The 25660-nt window shown below is 40.0% G+C and overlaps 1 protein-coding gene across 1 annotated transcript in view; it reads left to right on the plus strand.

Moving 5' to 3' along the window:
- Positions 1-25660, plus strand: part of cdh13 (cadherin 13, H-cadherin (heart)) — a 463737-nt gene that overhangs the window by 103650 nt on the left and 334427 nt on the right. The window contains exon 2 of the mRNA XM_034685408.1: positions 12408-12528. Coding sequence (XP_034541299.1) covers positions 12408-12528 — 121 coding nt within the window. The remainder of the gene's footprint in view (positions 1-12407; positions 12529-25660) is intronic.

Below are 25660 nucleotides of genomic sequence, written 5' to 3' on the forward strand. Positions count from 1 at the left end.
GAGATGCTGGAGGTAAAGAGTATGGATCCTGTCTCCTGATTGAGTATTCTTTGGCTGCACTTAGAGAGCTAACATAAACCTATAGACCTGCACTCCAAGTACATGTCAATAGATAGCTGTATTTATTTCTCCCCCTCGCAAACTGATCTATACGAAACCAATCCAAACCTTGGTCATTTTCTCTGCTGTGGGGCCTCTTCTTCTTCTTCTTGCCTTTTCCTCCCTCTGTAATAAATTCAGTGTTTCTATAATGTGATCTAGGTCAGTTATTCCCAACCAGGAGTACTTGTAGCTGATGGGGCATGGGTGGAAAGCTGTGAAGCAACTTGTCTATACTTGAATAAGACAATATACGGTACACATTCATTAACTCAACAATGTAAGAATAATTATTCTAGTTTTCAAATGAGTAGAGATCTGTAACAGGAAGCTGAGAGAAAGGGAGCGTGGTTTCAGATAGATAGATAATGATATTGATCGATGCACTGCCAATGTCAATGTTCTTTTGTTATTCTGGTTAAAATAAACTTTAAATGTAAATGGGGAAATGCATCAGAAAGCCCTTTTGAAGTCTGCATATTCATTGTTCTGAACGTAATTAAAAGGTTTAGTTTGACTTTCTTCTTTTTGTACACTACATTTTGATTTAATCTTTTTAATAATGTATCCTCAAATACATATACATATTAAACATTAAACGGCTTAAACAGCTGCTTCTCTCTTTCTTTCCCACTCTTGCATTTCCTCTTGTCTAGTGTTAGCAGTGAGCTTTGGCTCGCTCTGTTAATATCTTAAATCAGGGCTGGGATCGTCTCGGCCGCTTCTGAGTCAGTGGAAAGATTTTTATGTTGACACTAAATGTGAGCATTCGCATTTTGTTGGGCTGTGAATGATTGTACCACAGGTCTGACGGATTCATCATACTAAGCTCTTCATTTACTTTCTGTGTTCTCAGCTCAAATTTGAGTCAGTATGATCGCAATGATTGACGCTAGGAGTCAAAGTACAGTCAGTCCTCTCAGCTGGCTCTATCATACTTGTTTCTTTGTATCGCTCTCTACGCTGATGTCAGCTTTGAATGTCTGTTCAGCATCACGTGTGACAATTTACAATAAACACGTTAGTGATGTGCCAAATATTTTCAATTGGTAACAAGTTGAAACTGCAGGCAGGCCAGTTCAGCACCTGGGCCCGTATGCACATCAAGCCATTAGCTTTGAAAATGGTTCGTTTGTACTAACGGTGGAAAAAAAATCGATTAGCGGTATACATGAACCAGGTAAACGCCCCAACAAAGCATTACATTTAATGGAGGTAGACCCCACCATTACAGGTGCTAATGGCAGGATTACCGCACCTGTTGGTGGCGGTGCTTGTTGCGCAAAGCCACTTTCAGGTTGCTTATTTTATATTTTAGGTCTTCTGTGCGCTCAGAAACACCACACGCATTTATCTGGTTCAAGATCTGAAGCCAAACTTTCCCTTTCTCCTTGCTTGTTATCTTTGACGACTGACTTGCTGATAATAGCTGTTTGTTCATTCTGTATTCTTGTAATAACATGTCCACTGAAATTTTTTTTTTCTTGATCTTCTCTCAGTCACACTGGTACTGCTCGCCATGTTTATTGTTGTTTATGTGTAGTAGGTAGCGCAATTTGAATTTGTTGGATAGGGGTTTTCCAGGAAGTTCCCTGGACATATGACGTTTTGCACCAGCCTCGCTTTCATGGCGCAATTAGTTAATTAGCCAACTATTTGCAGTTGTGCATGCAGCTAACGATACGGCCAAATGGGCCATTCCATAATGCTACGTTAAGACTAATGGTCCCGTTTGTGTAATGGTTGGAAGTCCATAAGGGCCCTGGACTCTTCCACTGCAGAGCCATGCTGTTGTAATACATGCAGAATGTGATTTGGCATTGTCTTTCTGAAGTAAGTAAGGTCTTCTTGAACAAGGTGTTGTCTGGATGGCAGCATATGTTGCTTCAAACCAGGATGTAGTTTCCAGTATTAATGTAGCATTCACAGATGTGTAAGCTACCCATGCCATCACAGATGCTTGCTTCTGAACTGTGTACTGATAACAAGCCGGGTCATCCCTCCCTTCTTTAGAGAGAATCATGCAGCATCTATTATTGTCAAATTTGGACTTGTCAGAACACAGGACAGTTTTCCACTTCACCTCAGTCCATCTTAAATCGACTCAGGCACATATACGTTTCTGTCATTTGTGAATTATGTTAGGTGTGATTTCATCTTTGCATTGTTCAGTTTTAACCTAATTTGTGGATGCAGTAAAAAAACTGTGTTCACATATGACAGTTTTTGAATGTTATTTTGAGCCAATGCAGTCATTTCTACTACAGAGTCATGTCTGTTTTTAATGCAGACTTAGGCCCTGAAAATCACAGCCATCCAGCATCAATTATCAGCCTTGTTCCTTTTGCACAGATTTCTCCTGATTCTCTGAGTCTTTTAATATTATACTCTGTAGACGATCTCATCATCTGCAGAACATTATATCAATTATTTTCAATTTTATGCTCAGGAACATTATTCTGGAATTACTGAACTATTTCCTCACCCAGTTTCTCACAGCGTGGTGAACCTGTTCCCATCTCTACCTCAGAGAGACTCAGCCGCTCTGGAGTGCACATCTTGTAACTAACATGTTGCAAATGAATTGAGAGTTGAGGGAAGTTGAGGGAAGTTTCTCCAGCTGTTTTCTTTTTAGCATCACCCAACATTTTCAGTGTTTTGTTGTCCTGGCCCAACTATTTTGAAACATATTGCTGGCTTCAAATTTGAAACTAGTGTATAGTTTTCTCCAAACATTCCTACATTTTAGTTAAAACATTTAATATTTTTTTCTCTGCACTGTTTAAATTAAATACAGGCTTTAACTGATTTGGAAACAATCAAATTAAGTTTCTATCCACATTTCATACAGTCTTCCAACTCTTATGGAATTGTAGTCGTATCATATTGAGAAAATGTATGCCTTTAACATATTTATAGTAATAAAAGATTAGGGTAAAAACAAGATGCCATGTATTGTATGCATGACATGTATTCTGTAACGTAATGTTTTTCTGACTGTCTGAGATCAAACTGGGACAGATTCAAAGACTTGTTGACACTCCTCGTCTGTGTTTCTGGTGTATTTGTAGTTTACCTCATTGATCTCTCCCACTTTGTCCCTTCATGCCCCAGAATTCTTACTGATTCATTTACCTCTTTGGCTCTCTGTTGATCACCTCATTAAGCTGGTACACACAACACAGTTTTCTGTGGCTCCATCTCTGCTCAAGCATGATAATTATTCCTGTTGGAAAGATATTGTTTCATGCAACCAAGGCTCTTTGTTTCCTCTAGACTGGACCGCATAATCCCTCTATGTGGCTCTGTGCTCTGACAGTCACACTAAGCCAATCACTGCAGAACAATGATGCCTTCACAGACTTCAAACAGGAAAAACACTGAAGCTGAAACACAGAAATCCATCAATGGCTGCTATTAAAGCACTTATAAGGAAATATTTTGGAAGATTTGGTAAATGTTAATTGCGAGCTACACAAACCAACAGGTGCCTTTAGAACAACTTTGGCTGGACTACTTTACCTTGAGGTGGCTGAACTCGCTTTTCTTCAGCATGTTGTTCCAGCCTTTTAACTCTTAATGAAACCCTTGTGCAGTATGCTTATTCCCTTTGTCAGACAGCGAGCTGAAGATGTGAGGGAAGTACAACTATATCCTACTTTGAATAGTACAACAGAACCCAGAGAACACATGTCACTGTGATATGAGGTGTATATAATTTCAGGAGACAAACTGACAGAACACATGTCCCCTCCATACTGCTTTAATAAGAGCTCAGGCAGAGAAAAGAATAAGCCGTCAGCAGGTAGAAACCACAGGGATGAATGAGCAGCAGCTCAGACGTAACACCTTGTTTGAATCAACTGTTATCTTTTTTGGCATCTACTACAGGGCTGGGATATAGAAGTTTTATAAGCCTTTAATAAGTTTACATGCAAAGGCATTCAGAGTAGAGTGTTTCAAACCTTGTCTACTTGTAACATTAAAGCTTGAGGAATATCTTTGCTGGTACAGACTGTTGTAATTGCTGTCCAATCAGACGGTATCAATATTTAATGAAGAGCTTCACATGTAGCAGCAGATCTTTGACTGTAACAGTAGTTCTTGATTTATAAATATCATCTAATAAATTGCATTTGATTTTGGAACTTAAAGCTCCGCTGAGGAACTCTTGGTTTGCTTCACCTTTGGCGCCCCCTGTGGACAAAGAGTTTTTTGCTGATTTTGTCCTGTACGTGTGTCAGTGGTGTTTCTTGACTGAAAACCTCATCCTTTTATCTTTTGACTGCCAAATACATCACTCATTGAGAATTTGTTGCTGTGGAACATCAAAAAGGCATCATGAACTTACTCGCTTTATCTGACACCTACCCTCGCCAGTGGTTTCAAACATTAAAAATGACTTTTGGGCTCGGACTTGGCCTAATGGTTAAGTTGTGTGCCCACATGGCGGGTGGCCTGGGTTCGATTCCAGCCTCCAGCATCTTTCACGCATGTCATCCCCAACTCTCTCCCAGCTTCCTACCCTATATACTGTCCTTTCCTCTCCAAAAATATAACTTAAAAAAATAAATCAAAAATTAAATTAAATTATATGACTATAGAACTAGTCACTTTTCTTGTTGATGGTCTTGTTTGCATTTTCAGGTCATAAAGAGGCATCAATGTTATTTTCAGTCTGTTTCATGACCATCTAAAAAAACCCTCACAGGAGCTAAGTTTATTTAATTATTATTTATCATTGATCTATTTCTTTTATTGAACATAAAATGTTCCCGGATTATATTTTTATTAAAACCGTTTGATCAAATTTCATGTCATATCTACTTATTAGTTTCAATCTTAAATGACTTTACCAATTTGATATCTAAATATCACAAATTTGGTAGGCAAATATTTTTTTAGATGTCCCTAAATTTAACAAAGTTAACAAAGTTAAAGCTTTTCACAACGGCTAGAGCAGCCCAGAAATCCAATGATTCTCCCAATGTCATCTTTATCATTGTCAAAAGTAAAGTAACAGCTAAAGTAATTATGAAAGTAGAAAATCAATCACTTCTTTAGAGATCATGTGTTCAAATGTGTAAATGTGGGAGGGAGATGTCATCCCAGCAATGGTGGCTTATCTGATTGGATTGGATTCGTCTGTAGGAAACTAAAATATGTTACGAAAATATTAACTGTATGTCTTGTTGTGCACAAAACAATTCGTCTTGATAGACGTTGTGACGGTAAAAACTTGACAAATTGAGAAATATACTTTTCATGCATCACAGGAGCTTCTTGTCCTTGAAGGCCACCGTCTTTCCACAGACGGGAGGGGTGAGCAAGAATCTGACCACTAAACATCTCCATTTCAACATGCTGTATTTTTAACCATTGGGTACAAAGGAAAACAAGATTTATTTCACATGCTATCGTATTGAAACTGTTAAACTTTACAGCTATAGGATATTGTTTAAAGGTCTCCAGTCAGCTTCCCCACTAAGTGCACATAAAGGTCAGGACTCTGCTATGTGAAAGCTTACCTTTTGTTCACCTGTCCCTCGCAGGTTTTTATTTCCGTGGGCTCACACAAGCTCATATTTTATTAACTTCGAAACAGATGTGGATGTTTGTGCTCACTAATCCTTGTGGGCTGAAATCTTAATTCCAACTTTGCATACAGTAGCTGATAATTAAACACACATTCAGTTAAGGTTCCTTCATGTTGTTGCACAGGAGTACATGTGCATAGAAGTAAGCATGCACATAGACACACACACGTTCAAAGCATGCAGAAAGCGTTGATATGGATCTCCTTCTGTAAAGTAACATCCACACAGTGTCTCTCTGTCCTTTGAGATACTGTTTTTTAATTAATTCTTCTTGTTTGAAGGGATTTTTCAGAGCGGTATAATGATGGAGAGCGTTGATAAAATGTCTCCATTCATTCTGTGAGGCTTGACTGCTATAACCTTCACGTCTCGTACATCCTTAAACGGTTTCCTGATGGAGAATATTGCCCACAATGATAGTCCCCTTTGCTAACAACGTTGTCATTAACATAGCATTGCCTTAATGTGTTCATTGTCCTACTGTGAGTCACTGGGGCTGGATTAATATGTTCCTCTTAATGGACATTAAAATGGTTGTTCATGCTGTTAAATCCTGCTCCGGGGGATGTGTACTGTGTTTTTGCAGGTAACCACTTCCTTGTGAGCACATTACTGTACTAGCGTGCGTGCGTGTGTGTGTGTGTGTGTGTGTGTGTGTGTGTGTGTGTTGGAGTTCACCTATTAAGGTCTTGTCCTATTTGCATGTGTGTCCCTTGTATCCTTCTGACGGGCTTTGGGGCCTTTTAGTCAACTTAATTAAGTTTATGGACCAACAAGCATGGTGTCCCACCTTGTCAGGAAGCCCTGTGATAGGACTGAAATACCATTTTGACATGAGCAGGGAAAGCACTAAGTCCCGTGGGTGCAGTGATTACTTTGCAGGGACATTACATGTAATGACCTCAACGGCTGAACGTCTGCCAAGGCCTTTTCATCATGCAGATAGATCTCCATTGACTGTGTAAATGCTGCTCTGCTGTCTTGTAACTTCATATAACTGTCATTCTAAATGAAAGGAAATATGTTCCTGTTAACTCTGAAAAATGTGAAGGATATGGATATATCAGTTAACAATAAAACATAGCGTTAAAGCCATAACTTACCATTATTTAGCTGTTAACTTGTTTTGAAATGTATACTTTACCAACTAACACAATGACAGACACCATATAATAACAGACAAGTGACACAAAGGGACTTCAGTTAATACTCCCCTTAACACAGGATCCTTTGTCTTGTGTTGAAACAGCCCACTGAGTAAGGAGACAGTTCTGAGTGATTCGCAGTGCTCTTGTGCTTCAGGATGAGAATCACTTGGTAATATGCGCGACTGATGAGTCTTTTATAGATCTTGGTAATAATCTCTGAAAGGTTCTTTCCTCTTGTCTGAATAGAGATGATGCTAAGTGCCTTTTCACATTATGTTTGTCTCTGAATGTAAAATATTCTCAGTGCTATTTTATGTCATTTCTTTTTATCAGAACCCATCTGATGTTTTTTGATGTGGAGATAGCCTATGGGAGAGTACAAGAAGTCCACTGAAACCCGCAGTTAGGGATAAGAAACTCAACTTTCATTTCTGTGCGCTGGTCAGTCTTTACCATCTAACTGGACATCTGAGAAGTAAAGATAGAGTTTGAATTGAGAGATGATGACTAAGAGTTTTAGTTAGCTGTATATCAATCAATCAATCAATAAATCAATCAATCAATCAATCAATCAATCAATCAATCAATCTTTATTTTTATAGCACCGAATCACAAGAATCTTTCCGAATAGGCAGGTTCAGACCGTACTCTATGTTCTATTATTAGCAAAGACCCAACATCAAGACATGGTAAGATCCAGTCCCATCTTACAGACAGGACTCAGTCTGATCTCATCTTAATCCACCATGAACAGAGCACTTTGCAGCATTTAGCAAGTTACAGTGGCAAGGACAAACTTCCTACAGTGGCAAGGACACACATCTGCTTAGATCGTGTTGGAGAGAGGGATACAGGGAGATGAAGAGAGAGAGAGAGATGATAGTGGTGAGATGGATAGTAGTAGTTGTAGCAGCTAGAGTCTGGCACATCCACAGCAGCAGGCCGTCTACGGCAGAGATCCAGAGGAACCTATTAGACAAGGGAGCTCAGGGACTCCAGAGAGGTTTATGCATGCAGAAATTTGTTAACAGAGATAAATAAAATGCAAAAGTATTGTCAGATGACTGGTTATGGTGTTGCCCACGTGTCCCCCTCCACACAGACTATTTTCTGATATATAAAATGGTTTTAAACATTGCTATGAGGACAGAGCACTGCTGTCACTTGGACACAGTTGAGGGACATGGATGCAGAATTATTTAAGAAATCTCCTTTTATTCAATGTGGTTTCTGATCCTCTTTCTCTCACATGTGTAACCAGGGATGTGGATCAAAACCTGGTTTTATCAGCACTGTGCATCAAATTAAACCAAAATGCAGTAGGCTGCAACTGCAATTGTCTGTGGGTTGAAAAAACTCTGTCAACTCCAGCAGCTGCTGCTGCTGCTGGGGACAGTCATCCTCCTCCTCCTCCTCCTCAACTCCAAGCAGCTGAGGTAATCGCACTCAACCCTTGCGAGTCCTGTTAGTTAAAAATAGTAACCCAGTGTTAATGATGTGTTGAAAATGGCCTGATGAACGCTAGAAAGATCAATAGTGGAATCAATTAAGGCTCAGATCAGTATCAAGGGTGAATAATGTTATCAATATCAATAAAAAATAACGATCCAGTGATCATTTGTAATTATGGTGGACACAAATAATAGTGCAAGATATACTATAATATCTCTTTGTGTACAATATATTATATATTATACCTTTAATCATCTCAATCCATGCTGAACATTTCTTTCATTAGTGAAGGTCGAACTGAAGGCAGAGCTGCTTTCTATAGTCACATCTGGTTGTACAAGATTACTTAATGCAGATGTTGTATTACTATTTCAGTCAACATCCAATTATTTCCTGCGTGTTATTTCCTCTTGATAACTCTGGAGGAGTTGCTAAGGAAAAGGTCATAATATATGAGGATGAACAGGTGTGATGCCACAGGTTAATACTGGTCACAGATGGCTGTGTGCATCATGTTCGTAATAATACTAGATTGCACATCCTCAAGTTATACAGTATATTGTATATCTAATTAAAGCATCAGTTAAGTAAGGATAAAACTACCATCATTAGAAATGTATAATCACAATGCTTCAAAGTAAACCAAAGATTTTATTTCTTTTAACATACTTTTCAAACTAAAACTTTTACACAATTGGCCGAGAAGTCCCTGTGAGGCATGAAAGGGAAATATTAAGGAGGAAGTTTTGGCTTGAACATTAAATCCCATCGTCTATTATCTCCAACCAACTATAAAGCAGCCCTGTCCAGTGATATTTAAGCTTAATAATGGGAACCTTTGCACAATGTTGGGAGATCTATAAGTTCAATGGGCTCCTTTACCTCTATAAAGTCTACCTCCCTACAGCCTCCCCTCCATTACCCCTCACACAAAGCAGAGCAGACCAACATGTTGTAAGGAATAAACATGTGTTCCAAAATATCGTTGTGGCTTTTTCTTCCAAAATCAACGAGTTTCTCTGTTTAAAAGCTGCATCAGTGCCAGGTCTATCAATTTATGTCCAAAGGGAATTCTGCTTCCTCTGTGCTTCTGCAGTTTGTGTCATAATAACAAAAATAAAGAGTATGTTTTTTTTTTATTTCCTCCACAACACTGTGTTAAATCCAGAGTGTATAGGATAAGGAAAGAGTCTCAGTGACGTCGCCTGTTAGTATCTGAAGCGGCTTAATGAAGCCCAAAGTTCCCATATTAGCAATACTGATGCAATCATACTGTCTGATTTATTATTTTGAGCTAGAGGCAGCATGTTGGCAACTGTCACAATGAGAAACCTGATTCTTACTGAAACATCAAGGGTTCTTAAAGAAAGGGTAAAAGTTTACATGTAGTCATAGTGGGGAGTTTGAACCCTGCAGGCTGGCCAAAGTAAGAGTTTGTTCAAGGTAAAAGTGATATATTACAGTTCTAGGCATAGGATATTTACATCCTTAGTGCCTCTTCAGAGTTGTTCTTGTTGGGCAGTGAGGAAGGTGTGGGAATGGATATCAGACACCAAGCTCGGCCCCACAATGCCAACATGCTTTATGTCAACAAGTTATTGTTCTCATCATTTTTTCTTTCTTTTTTTATTTTCCTTAAAGAATAAGATAACCTGCGACCTGAAAGAAGCATTTCTATAAAGGACTGGGGTCTAAGCCAAAAATGTTCTCTGACAGCTTACTCAAAAAGTAGTCCTGGATTTAGTCCTTCAGCTCAAGTATGCTTAACATTTAAGATATTCTCACTCAGTGCATACAGCCCTCCTCGCTATCTTTGCAGGATGCAATGTGAATATTATTCGTACAAACAAATTAATTATAAGAGACAGCATACTAATTATGGATTTGAGTTAATGCAACACACACACACACACACACACATATCAGGAGCATGTCTCTGATCTGTGCCTGTTTCCAACTACAGTACAATTTGTTTCTAGAGTTTGTTTCGTTGCTGTCTGAGAATTAGTAGTCACAGCTCTGTACAGTCTGTTTCCATGGGAACAACTCCCCGTTAACAAGGGATTGTTTTTCAAAAGAAGGGTTAAAGTGCTTTCTTTCCCAGCATATTTTGTAAATTGAGTAAATGGGTCAATGAAAAGCCAAGCCTTGTTCAAGGAAAGCTCCAATTTTAGTCCATTTAATTTGAATTTGAATTTGAAATAAAATCAACATAATACCACATTACATTTTGACCGTTCTTTCAGAGTTGAAAAGAGACTTATTGTCACTGGAACCTTAAGTTCAAACATTGTTGAATTATCATCCGTATGAGCCTGATCCAGTCCATGTCATCCAAGACAATTAAGGTGCCAAAAACCAAGCCTTGTTCTTTTTATCTATTCAGATGTTATTTCCCCACATCATCTGAGGCTTTGTACTTAATTTAGCATTACCTTGTATATAGACCTATTATGGGGCTCAGTGAGAACACAGTCCAACCACTGAAGCGTGTCAAAATTCAGTTTCTTACGGTACACGGTTACTTTTTGAGGACTTATAAAAAACAGAGAATAACCCTCCTGGGTTCAGTATTCCAACCTTTAATCAAAAAAAGTGAAAAGTTGTAGAAAACATTTAGAAACTCAGGGCCCTATTAGAAATATTGTACAAGTGCCATTGTTATTTTCTACCTCACGTAGCGGCCCAGCACCTGGGTGGTGTGGTTGGTGAGTGAACTTGAGCCCATGTTAGTGCCCATTGGTGTGCATTGCTATCTTGAGGAAGCAGAATGTGTCTGCACCTTAGACCAACGAAACACTCATTGAAATCTCTAGCGCAGTACTTTCATGTGTTTTTAGGGGCAACGTAAAAAGAGCATAGATTGTTTAATAAAGGAATGTAGTATCCGTGATGTCACCCATCTGTCTCTGAAGTGCAGTTTTGAAGCCGATCGTTGGCAGGTGCCTTATTGGAAATGCTGAAGTCAACCTAACGTCGTCCGAGCTAGTGTGAGGTAGAGGTGGGCCTTTAGCCTGTTTGCTAACAGCTACAGTGTTCCTTCCTGTCAATCAAGTCAGTCATGTTTGATATCTTAAAAAATAACAAGTTATAAGATAATTACAGAGTACTGTGTATGCAGCAAGAGACATTAGCTATTTAGACCTGAACTGTTTTTTGAACCAGGCTGTAAACATGTTGTAAAGATCGTCTTTTATGAATGGGTGTGTATGTGGTTTTCAGTGTTTCTGCAGCCAGCCTCAACTAAACACTCGATGACCAACAGTTTTTAACACTTCCACATTGGCTTCATATTTTAAGACTGGAGGTTACCGCTTGAAAAAGAGGCATTAATATGTGTCGGCTTGAGTCTGGTCTATTTAAGTAGAAAGTTGGAAATCTGCCATTTAAATAGCATAACGGCTGCCTGCAGGCACACCTGGCTCTCAAAGGAATGAGAACGTACACTCTGGTCTGTATGTGTTACACCAAAAAACATCTTCACTCCTGTTTGCGCCGAATGCTCACTAAGCTCAGATGATGTGTTGGAGATGCCCTGATTCATTTTGCGTCATGTGTTTTAGATCTGTGAAACAGGGCCCTCAGTGATGTCACCAGAGTCGATGTTGGGTTAGGATGCAGATAAGGTAGACAGGTGGTGGTGGTGGTGGTGGGTGAGGAGTGTTCACAACAGACAAAATGACATTACCAGACGCCTGGTAGTGTACTTCAACGTTCTACCCAAACTCCAAATGAGCTGTGGAGCCATGTTTTTGGATAATAAGGGAGGCATGTTCATGAATAAAAGAAGAATGCTTTGGAATAAAAAAAAACTTGAATCTTGTTTGAAAAGAAAAAAAGATCCATCACAAGTCTGAAAAGGCTACAGAAGTGCACTGCAGAATTGATTAGTACTCTTTAGAAACTTTCTGCTGGTGGACTGATTTCTTTTGACTCTTTACTTCCAGTATCTGCTTCAGCCTTATGTTGTTTATTCGGCATTAATGAGGATTAAGTCTTTATATTATTTATTTTATTCTATCCACCTGCTTGTGCCTGACAGGTTTATCTCCACAGAAAGCATGTGTTCATGTTTATTCCTCTGACCCGTCCTTTGTTCTCTGTGTTGCAGGTTGCTCGTGTGGGTGGCCAAGAGGACGGAGACCATGAAGGCTGTGTACCTGGCTTCCAGGTCAAACACTACCAGGTGGCGTACCGTGGACCGTTCCAGAAAGGCCAGGCACTTCTACGAGGTCAGTTTAAATGGACACCAAAACTTTAATGTTTACAATATTACTGTTTGTGCTGTGCTCTGAAGTTTGCTCTGCTGCTCTCTCTCTCTCTTCAAAATTCTGCCACTCAACAGAACAAATCTGCATGTGGGAGAGCAAACCCACACACTTACAAACACACACACATCTAGGAACACTAAACCCTTAGCCTGCAGTCTGTTTCTCCGGAGGATTTGAATGGCAGCATATCCAGAAGAGCGGAGCTAAGCCAGGCTCCCTCCAGGTCAACCTGGTGCTGAGTGTGTGAGTGGGTATGTGAGTGTGTGTGTGTGTGTGTGTGTGTGTGTGTGTGTGTGTGTGTGTGTGTGTGTGTGTGTGTGTGTGTGTGTATGTGTATGTGTATGTGTTTGTGTGTACAGGTTGTTTTGTACATTAATTCATTAGAATTCTTGTGAATTCTTCAGCAAACAGGAGATAGAACCACAATAACAACAACAACAACAACATAATTTGTTTGCAAATGAATTATTCTCCTTGATTGGATTATATTTACAAAAGCGTTGTTTTTCTTCTTTCGTTTCTCTCCTGAAGACAGCTTTGGGCTGCTCAGCTAACTGTGCATTTGCTCTGTGCCTGAATGCATGCTTGTTTTTCCTCATGACTATTCTGCAGGAGCGTTTCAGTCCCCATGCTCTGGTTACCATGCCCAAGCCCGACTGAGACCCCCAGAGAACTCGGTCCCAAACTGCCTGAGAGTTTTATTTTCCTCTGGTTGCAGAAACGTGTGTTTGATCTCAGCAGGTTTATAATCACCACGTTGAAGATTTGAGAGGGAATGGAGAGGAAGGTCGCAGGGTCCACTGCTGAGCGGTCATTTTCATGAAGGCTCTGTTCAGTCCTGAGCCAGTTGGGAGGTAGCCTTGTCACCCTTTTGTTACTGCAGTGGCAAGTCAGATTCCCTCAAGACTCTCCACTCTAAACTCCATATTGCTGGCACAAGTTATTGGTTCAGTGTGCTCCTAGGGGAGCCTACAGCAGTGCCCTCTGCACAGCTCTGCTCCGTCTCCACTGAGATCAGCAATCATGTCTGCTAGCTAGCGTTCTGCTCCTCTGGGGTTATTGGTGAGTTATGGCTGCCGGCACATCTTTCCACAGAGACAAGCGTCAGTCAAGTTCTACTCGGCAAGGGAAGTTTTCACTAATTCATTAGCTCAATAATTCATCCCTTTCTTGCACCGAGCTGTTGTGCTTTTCTCTATTTAGTATGATGAAATATAACAGAAATATGTAAATTCAAATAGGAATAATTTATAGATTATTAATGCAGTCTGTCAGTTACTGGGAAACTTGTTTTCTTCCCCTCTCATTATTCAGCTTTCTTTATTTCATTACTTTACTCTGTTGCATGTTACCAGACCATATCACCGGAATATCATTACCTGCCTCAGTGACTAGCACACAGTGTGCTGTATCTACAAACACAGAAGTCACACTTTTACGTCTTTCACTGAGCGTAGAGGTGGCTGGATGGCAGAGGTGTTTTGATACAGCACAGAGTTCAACTTGTACTCTGCTCTGCCGACTGAAAATACATACTTTCCTATCAAAGAAGCAAAATATGACAAATCTGAGTCTTTTCTCCTTCAATCTCTTTTTTTCTCCTTTTTCAGCTTTATTGTGTTTGATTCGGTCAGCCAGTGAGGCGTTTTGTCATCTGGAGGTTCAGCGGTGCGTGTAGTAGGTGACAGAACTCAGTTCTGCTTTAGTGCTCTGCTCTGGGACGACAGAGTGCTTCCATTACCTTGAAAATGCTCCTGTCAGCAGAAACACCTTCCACCATGGGAGGTCCCACCGCTCACAAGTAATGGACAAAGCATTGGCATGTCTCTACTCACACATACGCTAACTATGCATACATGCATATACAGTGTTAGTGTGTATGTGAATTGTATGCACAGTTAGCATGTAGATGTATGCAGATATTGGATTTAAAAAAAGACAACGTAGGACACACACAGAGATGAATGCTTTAATACGTCCTGTTTGCTGTGTTGTTGATAGATAGTACCACACATAACTGCAGGAATGATATATGGTTGTTGATCTTTACAGTGTCTCTTAAAGATTCAAAGCACTTGCACAAACACAATCCCAGCGGGCAGTGATGCTGAACAGCATGCTAAAAACAATGAGACGATGATAAAAACAGCGTATAAAGGAGAAGTAAAGAGGAAGCAAATGGAGCACATGATTCAGCAACTTGAAGTATGTGTAACTTTGTTTCTGTTAGTTACTGCTCAGTCATACAGGGACCCATCTATGAAAGCTTGTTACTGAAAAACTAAAGGAAGAACAAGAGAGAACAGCGTTTTAGAGCACATGACTCAGAGCATTCACTCGTATGTGTAGATTCCTCCATCCGTTTAGCTAAATTTGAACCAATTGTCTGCTGAGTGAGAGCGTGATTCATACACAGAGCCAGAGGCTACAGCCAGGCCCAGTGACACATGCAGATTTATGTAAATGCTGCTCAGCCCTGTGCCACCTGCTGTAGACCCCCTGTGTAATTACCAGTGGAGGGGCGGTCTGCATGTGAGAGATACCTGTTGGCGCAGACCCGGGTTCAAGGACATCCATCTCAGCTAATGGCCACATTGAAGAAAACACAGGCATACACATACAAAGTGCAAACATCCTCTATCTCCTCCATTCAATCCCTGCTCCCCTCCTGTTAACACTCTCTCGCTCTGCCTTTTACTACCTGTCTGTGTGTTTTCTTTGTTTGTTTCCTTTCACTGCACCTGTCCATCTCCTCCTGCTCACCTGGTTGTTTCTAACACAAGAGAAAATATCCTCCTGTTTGGTCTTGAGTTCACCAAAGCTTCACGAGTTCAAACTCTACTTTGATATATCTTTGAGCAGACTTTTTGACCATTGAAGGCAGCATGTGTGAGATGTACGTGGAATGGTGCATCTTATTCCAACCCTAATGTGAAGTTAAGGTTAAACATTTAGACTTTTTCTGTCAAATTTTTCCAGTGAAATCTATTTCATTCAAATATTCGAGTGAACCGACCAATGGTTTGAAGAATTTATCTCAAACTACAATCTTTACATCCTCACAGATAGATTTGAATGCAAAACAATTAACCTTATATTGCCTTCAGCCCACTGCGTAATTTGAAAACCATTTTGAACAAAGCTTAAATTAATCACAAAATATAAAAGGCTCTGTAGAAAATTTAGCAGGCTGTATTTTACGAAGGCGTTGAGTTGATGTAAGGTTAAGAGATATTTAACCCAATGGTGAGTAATGCCATCCCTGATGAATAATGAATACAGTTTTTGTGCTCAATGGAATTAATCCTTTATTTGCGCTCAATGCTGTGCTGCAAAGTTACCCTGAGAACTGACCACACTTCAAAGGTTCTGAAGAAGCGGGAGGGACTCTGCTTTTGGGTTTAGATAGGATGTGGGCTTTGCCTTTGCCTTGTATATCTTCAGAAATGTATAATGAAATCAAATTTTCCAAATACCAAATGACATCTCCACCGGGCTGAGAGGCATTATGCAGGCGAGGGGGTGGCTGACATTTACTGAAGGATAAATTAGGTGCTCAACTCAAAAAAAGTAACTTTCTCCATTCTTTCTCTCAGTGGGCTCCGCCATGACACAGAGAAATACAGCAATGAGATGTATTGATTTTCACATGGTGTTATAGCTCACCTTAGTTTTGCAAGCTGTTTCTTTCTGCCTTGCTTCAGCCTTCTCCAAGGTAGCAGTAAAGTTGATGCAGTTTGCTGTCGCCAACCTGGCAGGCTGTCAGAAATAATGGCACTTCATAATATCGGTAATGCTGTTACTGTGCAGAAAGTGGACTTATTCAAGAACATTTATAGCCAGTAGAGGACCTTATAAAACAGGCCATCGTAAGAAGACATTACATTCTGTTAATTCATGCAAACGCGCTTTTGATTTTACAGTGCCCTGGGATGCTATAGGGCTTACAACACTGACAGCCAATAAACTGTGGAGAAGAAAAGAGGAGCGCTGCCTTATCTGTATCCTGCAGAGCAAGACCATGGCTCTGTGAGGCTTTTCTACAACCCAACAGCAAACATGATTACTCCTGAAAACATGGCAGCCTTCAGCAAATTGCATCACTCACATCCTTTAATTAAGCTTTCTTTTAGATTTGACTTCAAGAAGTACACCTGAAGCAGGAGGTTCTCTCCATGCCCGCCACTGCTGGCAGTCAGGCGTCTTCTTCCTGCTCGGCAGCAGTGTGTGAAAAAGCTGCTCTCTTAGCTGGCACAAGGCCCACAGCATATTAACTACTGAGCTCCAAAGACCTCCTTACTGGCACAATTCTTGTCCCCTGCTTGTGCTGCCCAGACTTTATCATTACGGCAATTTAAAAGTACTTGAATTCTGATAGAGCTTACTGGTTTTAGATAAATTGGATAAATGGAACAGCTTTCTTATTTGTCACTTTTTCATCTGACTCCACTCTGCTCTTTAAGTTTAGCTCTCCTTTGTGCTCAGAGCACACAATAATACTGGTCAGGAAATGTTTCACACTGCATCCTCCCACACATACTATACACTATAAGATCTGTCTATCATCAAATGCTCCATAATGCAGCATATAAAAGATACGTTTGAGTGAAAGACTAGTTATGTTTGCTTTAAAGGTTGCACTCATTTCCAGTGTATCTGTTGCTCAAGCAGACTATACAAGCATTTTCTTCTCAGCCAGTCAGTCAGCTCACTCCATGCAATCCTCAGTGAAATATGTAAAAGTAGCACATCCTTTCAACTCTCTGCAATGCCATTAAGTATGTCATTATGTTACTGCTTTTACTTTACACAAAAGAGCTATCAAATGTGTCCCACTTAAGGAAGAATAACAGGAATACAGACATTATATCTACCAGTTAGCATAGTAAGAGCCCATTTTGGCCAGCTGTTTATGGCTGTTGCTCAGTAAAATGCCATTGTGTTTCAGGCTCAGAGCCAAATGTGTATTTGTGTTTGGGTATTTGCATAAACTTAAGTGTAAAGTCAATTTAAAAGGAGATTCTCTGCACCGAGAAGGAGCAGGGCTACAAACAGTCAAGCTTCACTGTGAGTAAAACACTGCTGTTTCGCACACATTGATGCCCTACTTACTAATTTTGGCAGTATGACCTGTCCTACACCCCCTGAACCTACCGAAACCCCACTCAGTGCATCCCAGGTACCCAAATACACCCCCTCTATCATCTAGAGATTCCACATGCTGGGACTGATGTTCGCCCTTACCCCTGTCTACGTGGCAGAGTGCATATCCTGATCATGCCACTCTCACGCCTGTAATGGCGTAGCATTAATCACTCTCTGGAGCCGGCGTCACCAGGACCTGCAGCTTCTTTCCCGGTGTATTTTTAATTTGATCATAAATCAAGGTGGGCCTTTGACAAATGACTATAATTATAGCAAAGGCCATTCCTAGTTTCGGGTATGCATGTGTGCGTGTGTGTGCTGTATGTGAGTGTGTGGGCAGGCACTTCTATATGTTTTACTTTATTCCTCGTGTTGTTTGCACAATATGTGCACTGTGAGCTTTGTATTTGTTAGTAACAGGTGTGAGAGCAGTGAAGGAGTGAGCTGAGAGGAATAAAGAATGTACAGTACGTGGGTCCCTCGTGGGCTTGTTTGTCTCACAGCTACAGTAAATCTTATATGGGTCAACCTGTGACTGGAGGCAGCAGGTGGATGGTAGTCAGGAGGGCTGGGATGGAAAGAGGAGGGATGGATGGAGACAGAGGGGAGGACAGCTGAGGGAAGTGTAAAGAGTGAATCATGAGTGCTGAATTTGCAACAGTTTTTTTATTAGTTGAATGAATTAATCATACGCTATACAGACAATTATTTTATACACAGGCTGATAACTAATGCCTTTGTGAACATGGTTTTTATACTGATGTGCTGAAAAGCTTATAAATTAGTTGAAGCTCCTCAGAGGATATTTCCATTTGTATCACTTTTGGCATCTCTTATTCATTTCACTTAGTTTAACCTGTACACGTGAGTCATGTTTCATCACAAAAAACTCAAATCGTTTTACTTTAACATCCAAATGTAGCTTCGCAGTCACATGATGAAGTGTCTTGGGGTAAGACATTGACCCAAAATTGCTCCCGGTGACATATTCAGAGGTGTGTGAATGTGTATGAATCAGATTAGATAATCCTATTGGTGCCCTGCTATAGCATCCTCAGACATCAGTGTATGAATGTGGTGTGAATATAATGATATTAATACTTTTATTTGTATAGAACTTTTAAATACAATTAACAAAGTGCTTCATGAAAACAGTAAAAACAGACAATAAAAGCAGAGAGGTAAAATGCTAAAAATTTGAATTAATTCACAAAATAAAAGCTTTAATATAAAGGTGTGTCAGGGACTGAATCTGCAAGTCCGATTTCCTCTTGCAGGCTGTTCCACAGTCGGGGGGCTCTCACAGCAAAGGCCCTGTCGCCTTTAGACCTTGGAGCAGCCAGCAGAGCACTGCCAGAGGACCTCAGTCCTGGTTCAAAAGGGATAAAAGCTCAGAAATATATTGAGGGGCGAGTCCATGTTGTGCCTTAAATGTTATTAAAACTATCTTAAAATTGATCCTAAAAGCAACAGGTAGCCGATGTAGGAATGCTTTTTAGGTTCTAGTTAAAAGCAGAGCTGCTGTGTTGTGTACTCTCTGAAGGAGGTGAATGAATTTTTTTTATTAAGACAAGTGTATAGTGAATTACGGTAGTCAAGGTGAGAGGAATAAAAGCATGAATGAGTTTTTCTAAACCTTTATATGAAAATATGGACTTAACCTTTACAATATGTCTGAGCTGATAAAAACAGGATCAAACAACTTGCTTTACTTGTAGCTCAAAAACAAGTCCAAGGTTTGTTACTGATGGTTTCACATGATTTACTAATTCATTGGAGGTTTTTCATGATCAGGGTTCTTTTTGCTGCTGGACCAATTAAAATAATTTCAACGAAAAAAGGGGGAAGCCATGGAGGCTGTCTTCAGGCACACCAGCTCGAGTCAAGGGATATGTTAAAAAGCCTTTAATTCATAGAGGGCTTAACGTATTAAAAGTGGTGTACAGGAAAAAGGAAACGCCAACCGGTTTCAACCCTCACTGGGTTTCCATCAGGGCGTGGTGAAACAATAGAAACAGGTGAGATTCATTATATACTATCATGTGGCCTGGAGGTTACAAAATAAGAGCAGTATAACATAGATGGTGGATATAAACAATACGCAAGTTTTTAAAAAGCCATGTCATGTTAAATCTGTCAGGCGAATAAAATAATTTCAGATTTTGTGTCATTGAGTTGAAGACAGTTATCTGTCATCCATGATTGTATTTCTGAAAGACACTCATGAAGAACAGTGATGTTTGACCAGTCACCAGCTCTGGAGGTAAAGTTGCGTTTCATCAGTGTACAAATGGAAGTTGACAATATATTTATTTATATAGGTTGTTATAGGTTATTTGTGATCATTAAGTGCTGTGAATGGGTGAGTGTGATGAGTAGAGTAAAGCTCTTTGAGTGGTCTTTTGGTGTGTCTCATGACCAGCTAAAACATCTCATAAGACCTCTAATAAAGTTTTTCATATTGACTAATTCAGTCATGGGCAAATCGTTCACTAATAAGAGTCTGGTAATCACAGTGATGTTGAGCTTCTGTATTTTAGCTAATTCTGGATGTTTTTTTTTTCACAAAGGACTTGACAGAGTGTTGAAAATGTGAATCATTTTGAAGAGGCCTTGCATCTGTGCACCACTGCTGTTCCTGTGATAAGTGGGGTTTATGGTTTTCAAATTACTCAAAACAAAACTCAGAAGTCTGCTGTGACTGAAAACACCATTGTTTCAAAAAATCCAATGTTATTTAGAAGATAACTGATAACTGATAAAAGTAGAGAGTGATCCTGGTCCAATATGAACAAATGGAAGCCCTACAGCAAGCGCTTCTGTCATTATGCATGGGATGTAACCCGTCTTCTTTATACATGGACAGTCCCTTTTGAAAAAAAACAAACAGTTTGCTCTTTTTCCAGCAAAGTGCTTTTTCTATTTCAACGATCAATTGTACTTTCTTGACAATTAGATACTGTTGTTAAAATTACGAGTGTGATCACCCGAAGTTCAAGCCCCTCAGAAGTGCTTTACATAATTTGCTTAACTGTTGAGTGGTTTGCAGCCAGTTTGCTAATTTGAATAATTATTGTTTTTGGGCTCCATCATTGAAATAATGTTCCAAACTTTTAAAACTATTCCCAAGTTTTTCTCTCTTTAATTTGGAATGTGAACATTTTTACGAGAGTTGCCTTCCAGCAGACATAAAGAAATAAATGGACCAATCCAAAGTCTTGTGTCTGACACATTCAGCTGCTGAATCCTTCAAATGATAATTTTCTTTCCCTGCAGCTTGTCATCCAGCAGGTAGCTTACAGCTAGTTTTCAAAGCTAAATCACTGAAAACACCTGCCTGTACATATACACTACATTAGATGTATTTTGTGATTGTTCCTCCAGTTTTAGAGCTCATCTTGCAAAACATTCAAATGGATAACTCACCTTTCCATCAGCACATCTGCTGCTGGCTGTGAACTGGCATCTCAGTCCACTGGCACACAAACTGGCATCATCAGTCCTGAGAGGCTGCCTGTAGAGGCTGCAATCACAGGGCATCAGGGGCGCAGGGACAGCAGTGCCAAGACCCCATCTGCAATCATGCTGCAATTGGCAATCTTTGATACACTATCTGTTTCTTGCTGTCTTTTCTGGGTCTGTCCCATTCTCTCTTTTCTTCTCACACCCCTGAAGAAGACCACTTTTGCTTCCTTCGTACTCTCAGGCAAGATATTTACATTTCAGATGCAAATTGCCGTACAGCTGCTCGTCGGTCTAACAAACATCATTCACGGCACCCCTGGAATGAAAAATAAGTCCACATGTTTAATTCACTACAGTCTGTTCTCTAAGAGGGCGATCATCAATTAGTAACATGATGTTTTTTAATTGCAGCTCTGAATGACTTTAGGGAGCAGGTTTTGGCAAGCATTTATAAACTGTCAGCTTTAATATTACATTATTCTGACCAGACGCTGGCACGTCTTGCTTCTGAAACGACTTGAGGGCCTGTTTTCACCGGCTGCAAATTACTCAACTTTCTCATAGATTTGTTGCTTCTCTTCATTTGCTTGTATTTGTGAGTTCAATGCATTTGTTGTATCAGTATCAGTTATGTACTATTGCTTCTTTTCCAGGTGCCATACATCTGTGCACCACTGCAACCTGACTTGTACTGATTTTATAAAAGATTCAATTTTCTGAGATTTCTATATCAAGACAACAGACCCCGTATTATATGCCTGAAAGTGTCTTGTCTTTCTTCTGAAGCGAATCAAAGGTTTGTTAGATTCCTGACGGATTCTTGGACTTCAATCATGCCCAGCATCTCTTCCTGCCAAAGAATGAGTCCTTCCACACTCAACTTTAAGACAGAAGGGGTGGCAGTATTCCACTTGAATCATTTTTCAACCAAAAACGTTAACAGGAAGTTGTACGTGCCTCTGCATTAGCTTCTCTTGCCACTACATAAACATTTAAATTGTACTTGGAACATGCTAGAGTAATGGGTACAACTGTTTTCAGTATAGCATCCTGTAAAGGATTTGGTGAACAGGTATACACAGTCTACTCTTGAACTAGAGAAACCTTTGTGCTGCCCTACTGGAAACTTTAGCTCTGGTTTTGTGCTTTTTATCTGCTGCACTCAGGAGATCAATTTGTCCAGCTGGCTTCACTGAGTTCTTATAACACTGAACAACTGGATCCAACGTCAATACAACTTTCCTGGTGTGACAGTTTGAAAACCCCTCCAATCAAATGTGGTTCCATTTCTGTAAGCATGAGTGAGAGGTTGTTGTTGCTTTTTCCTTTTCTGATTAAATGACTTTTATAAGCTCGCACACACACACAGACACAAACACACACGCGCACACACAGGCGCACACACACTGTTGCATTGATGTAAATTGATTTTGCATCTGTTAAACAACCTCAGACCGATCCTTTTAATAAGGTGAGAGTAACTTACCTTCGGTTAACTGTATTTATTAAATGCTTATTTGTGCTTACTGAAATAAACCTCAGTAGTATTCAATGATGGTGACCTCATGAAGAAGAAATCGAGAAGATCAAGAAATAGAACATGTATGCTGAAAAGAACAGGAAAAATATTATTCCCTACTGTCTCTAAGACTTAAAAGAATACCTCCAGTTAATTGTCTGTAAGAACGGCTCGCTTGATGTCAGTGATTTCAGTCACAGGTCACATTAAACCATTGAATGGTTGTTAATATATAATAAAATTGCGGGTGGCAGTAACTCAGTCCATGGGAACCAGAGGGTCCCCGGTTCAAGGATTCATGGATGAAGTTTGTTAAGTGGACTGGTGACTGGAGAGGTGCTGTTACATTAGCCTGGGCACTGCAGAGGTACCCTTGAGCAAGGCACCGGACCCCCAACTGCTCGGGTGGCGCTTGTTAATGGCAGCCTGCTCACTCTGACATCCCTCCATTAGTGCATGCCCATAGCATGTTTGTGCATGATTGTATGTGTATATATCAAACATGAAAAAAAAACTTGAAATGGAATTCCCCCATGAGGATTAATGAAGTAAGTTTAACAAATATATTTATATTCACCTAACCTAATGCTCCTCTCAATGTGAGCATGGGCACAGACATGTTGTGCTGGTGGAGCCAAGGCATGCACAAAAGCAATCTGACAGGTGGAGCCACGGGACAGACATCAAACCTTTCTGCGAACAAAAACACACATAACCAGCCGCACAGTCTTTTGTGTCAGCTTGAAGCAGACATGTGTGGCTATAGAAAGTTCAATGACTCTTGTGTTAGTGTTTGTTACGTTTACCCTCAATGTTCCTTCTCTATAATAATCCAGTAAAAAATGCTGCAGGAGCCCGCATTCGTCATCAGTCAATAATCTTTTGAACATCAAGTAACTAATTAAAACTTAACTTCTCAGAATCATTGAACACTTGGACAACAATCAGCATGATAAGGATCAACTTTCTGTGAAGCTGTACCAAGAATTTGGACCCTAAAGCAGGACTTGAGAGGCAGACGAGAATTAAAAGTCTGTTTAATCAGAAACAAGTTATGTGCACAGGCAGGCAGTCAAAAAAGGCAGATGTATCCAAGACAAGAGGCAACAATCATATTATAAAGGGACAGAAACAGATCAAAAACAAGGGAATAAACACAAGGGAAACTGCTGGAATGCTGACACAAGGTAAAAGACGAACTGGCACAGGAGGGAGGGTTGAGTGAGCTTAAGTACACACTGGAAGTGGAATTAACAAGACACAGGTGCAGCACATTGGAGTAATCAAGAGAGTGGGAAACACAGGGGAGCAGGAAGTCAATGGATCTGAACCAAGAGACAAGGCTAAGTGACAAAAAATAAAACACAAAGACAAGAAACATGAGGAGAGACAAATAAAATAACTTAACCCATGTGACACTTTCATGACAGAAACCATCTTAAAGAAAAGGTTATCTGACCTGAAATTTGATTTAATAGTTTGACTCATGTTTCATCTGTTTACATGAGGAAGGTGTTTATGACCTTTACTGCTGCCAGTCAGTAGGGGGAGCTCCGAATAGTTTGGCTTCACAGTTTGTAAAAACTTGCGGCGTCCATTGTGATAAACAGTACCTTATGTTTATAGGGTTCTGTTTTTGAAAGAATGTGTTATACAGTGGTTACTATTCAATGCATTCCTGGTAATATATCTTTATACCAGTGATATGTGCTGACTCCTTTTTGACTTATATTTTGTGGGGCATTTTCGCCTTTAATGAACAGTACAGCTAAAGAGAGACAGGAAATGTGTGGAGTCAAACCTGAGATCGCTGGGACGAGGACCATAGCCTCTGTATATGGGGAATGCGCTTAAACCACTAGGCCAGCGGCACCTCATGCTGACTCCTTTTTATCTCAGTGTACAATGTTAGGGCAGAGTGAAATAGTCGAACATGTTTTAAAGAATGATGCAGCTGCAGCTTGAATCCACTAAGCATGCTTTTCACTTAGCCAGGCAGGCCGGTCTTGCGGCGCCACTTTCTAATGCTTTTTTCCCTTATTAGGTCCTATTCATTTATGGAAAGAAACCTGTGGTATACTGTTAAATAAATGTAGAGCACTGTTTTGATCGTAGAGACTCTTTAATTTGAGATGAGCGATAAGCAGAAAGAGGTGAAGCGAGTCTCAATGGCTGAAACCACCTACAATACTAGCAGTACATGCTGATTTGGCCAAAATTCAATAGTAGTATGTGAACAAGAGCAAAATCTGCAGTTTGCCAAAACTATCTGGATGACGTACTGATTTGGGAAAACGTCACAGTGTGCATCGGACCAGTCTGCCTCGCGAACTCAGTTTTTAGGTGCTGTGAAAACTCCACATAAAAATTCCATATAATTCCATATAAACCACTTCTTAACTTTTTGAATCATTAGTGAATGCTAAAGAAACAGTTTCTCTATCAGCTTGGCCGTTGTTTACTTCCGCTTTCCCAAACCGGAAATTCCGTATTGTCTGGCTCAGCATACTGCAGACCAGACCCAACATAACAGTCATTCTACATACTAAATTCAAATGCTATATGCAGTATCCAGTATACAGTACCTACTGCCTACTACATTCGTAGGTAGTATGTAGCAGGCCATTTCAAAAACAGCCAATGAGTTGGTCACAACCATCAACAATGCCGTAAAGTGAGCTAAACTACAGTACATATAGCTGTCAGCATGGTGGTAACAGTATAGTGCTAGAAAGAGCTACACATCTGCATCGAAATTCCACATTGCTGACTGCAGCAGAAGTCAAAAATGTTTTTGTTTACATGTCACATGTAAGGAGACATCATAAACAGATGAACTCATATGAGTGTCACTCGTCTAATATGTTCAGAAAGTCGTGATTATTCTGTTGACTACTGTTGAACACTTCAGACTGATATAATTACACTGGATAATTAGTGTTATCATTTTTTCATCAATGCTTA

This window comes from Notolabrus celidotus, chromosome 6 (assembly GCF_009762535.1).
Source record: "Notolabrus celidotus isolate fNotCel1 chromosome 6, fNotCel1.pri, whole genome shotgun sequence".
Taxonomy (NCBI): domain Eukaryota; kingdom Metazoa; phylum Chordata; class Actinopteri; order Labriformes; family Labridae; genus Notolabrus; species Notolabrus celidotus.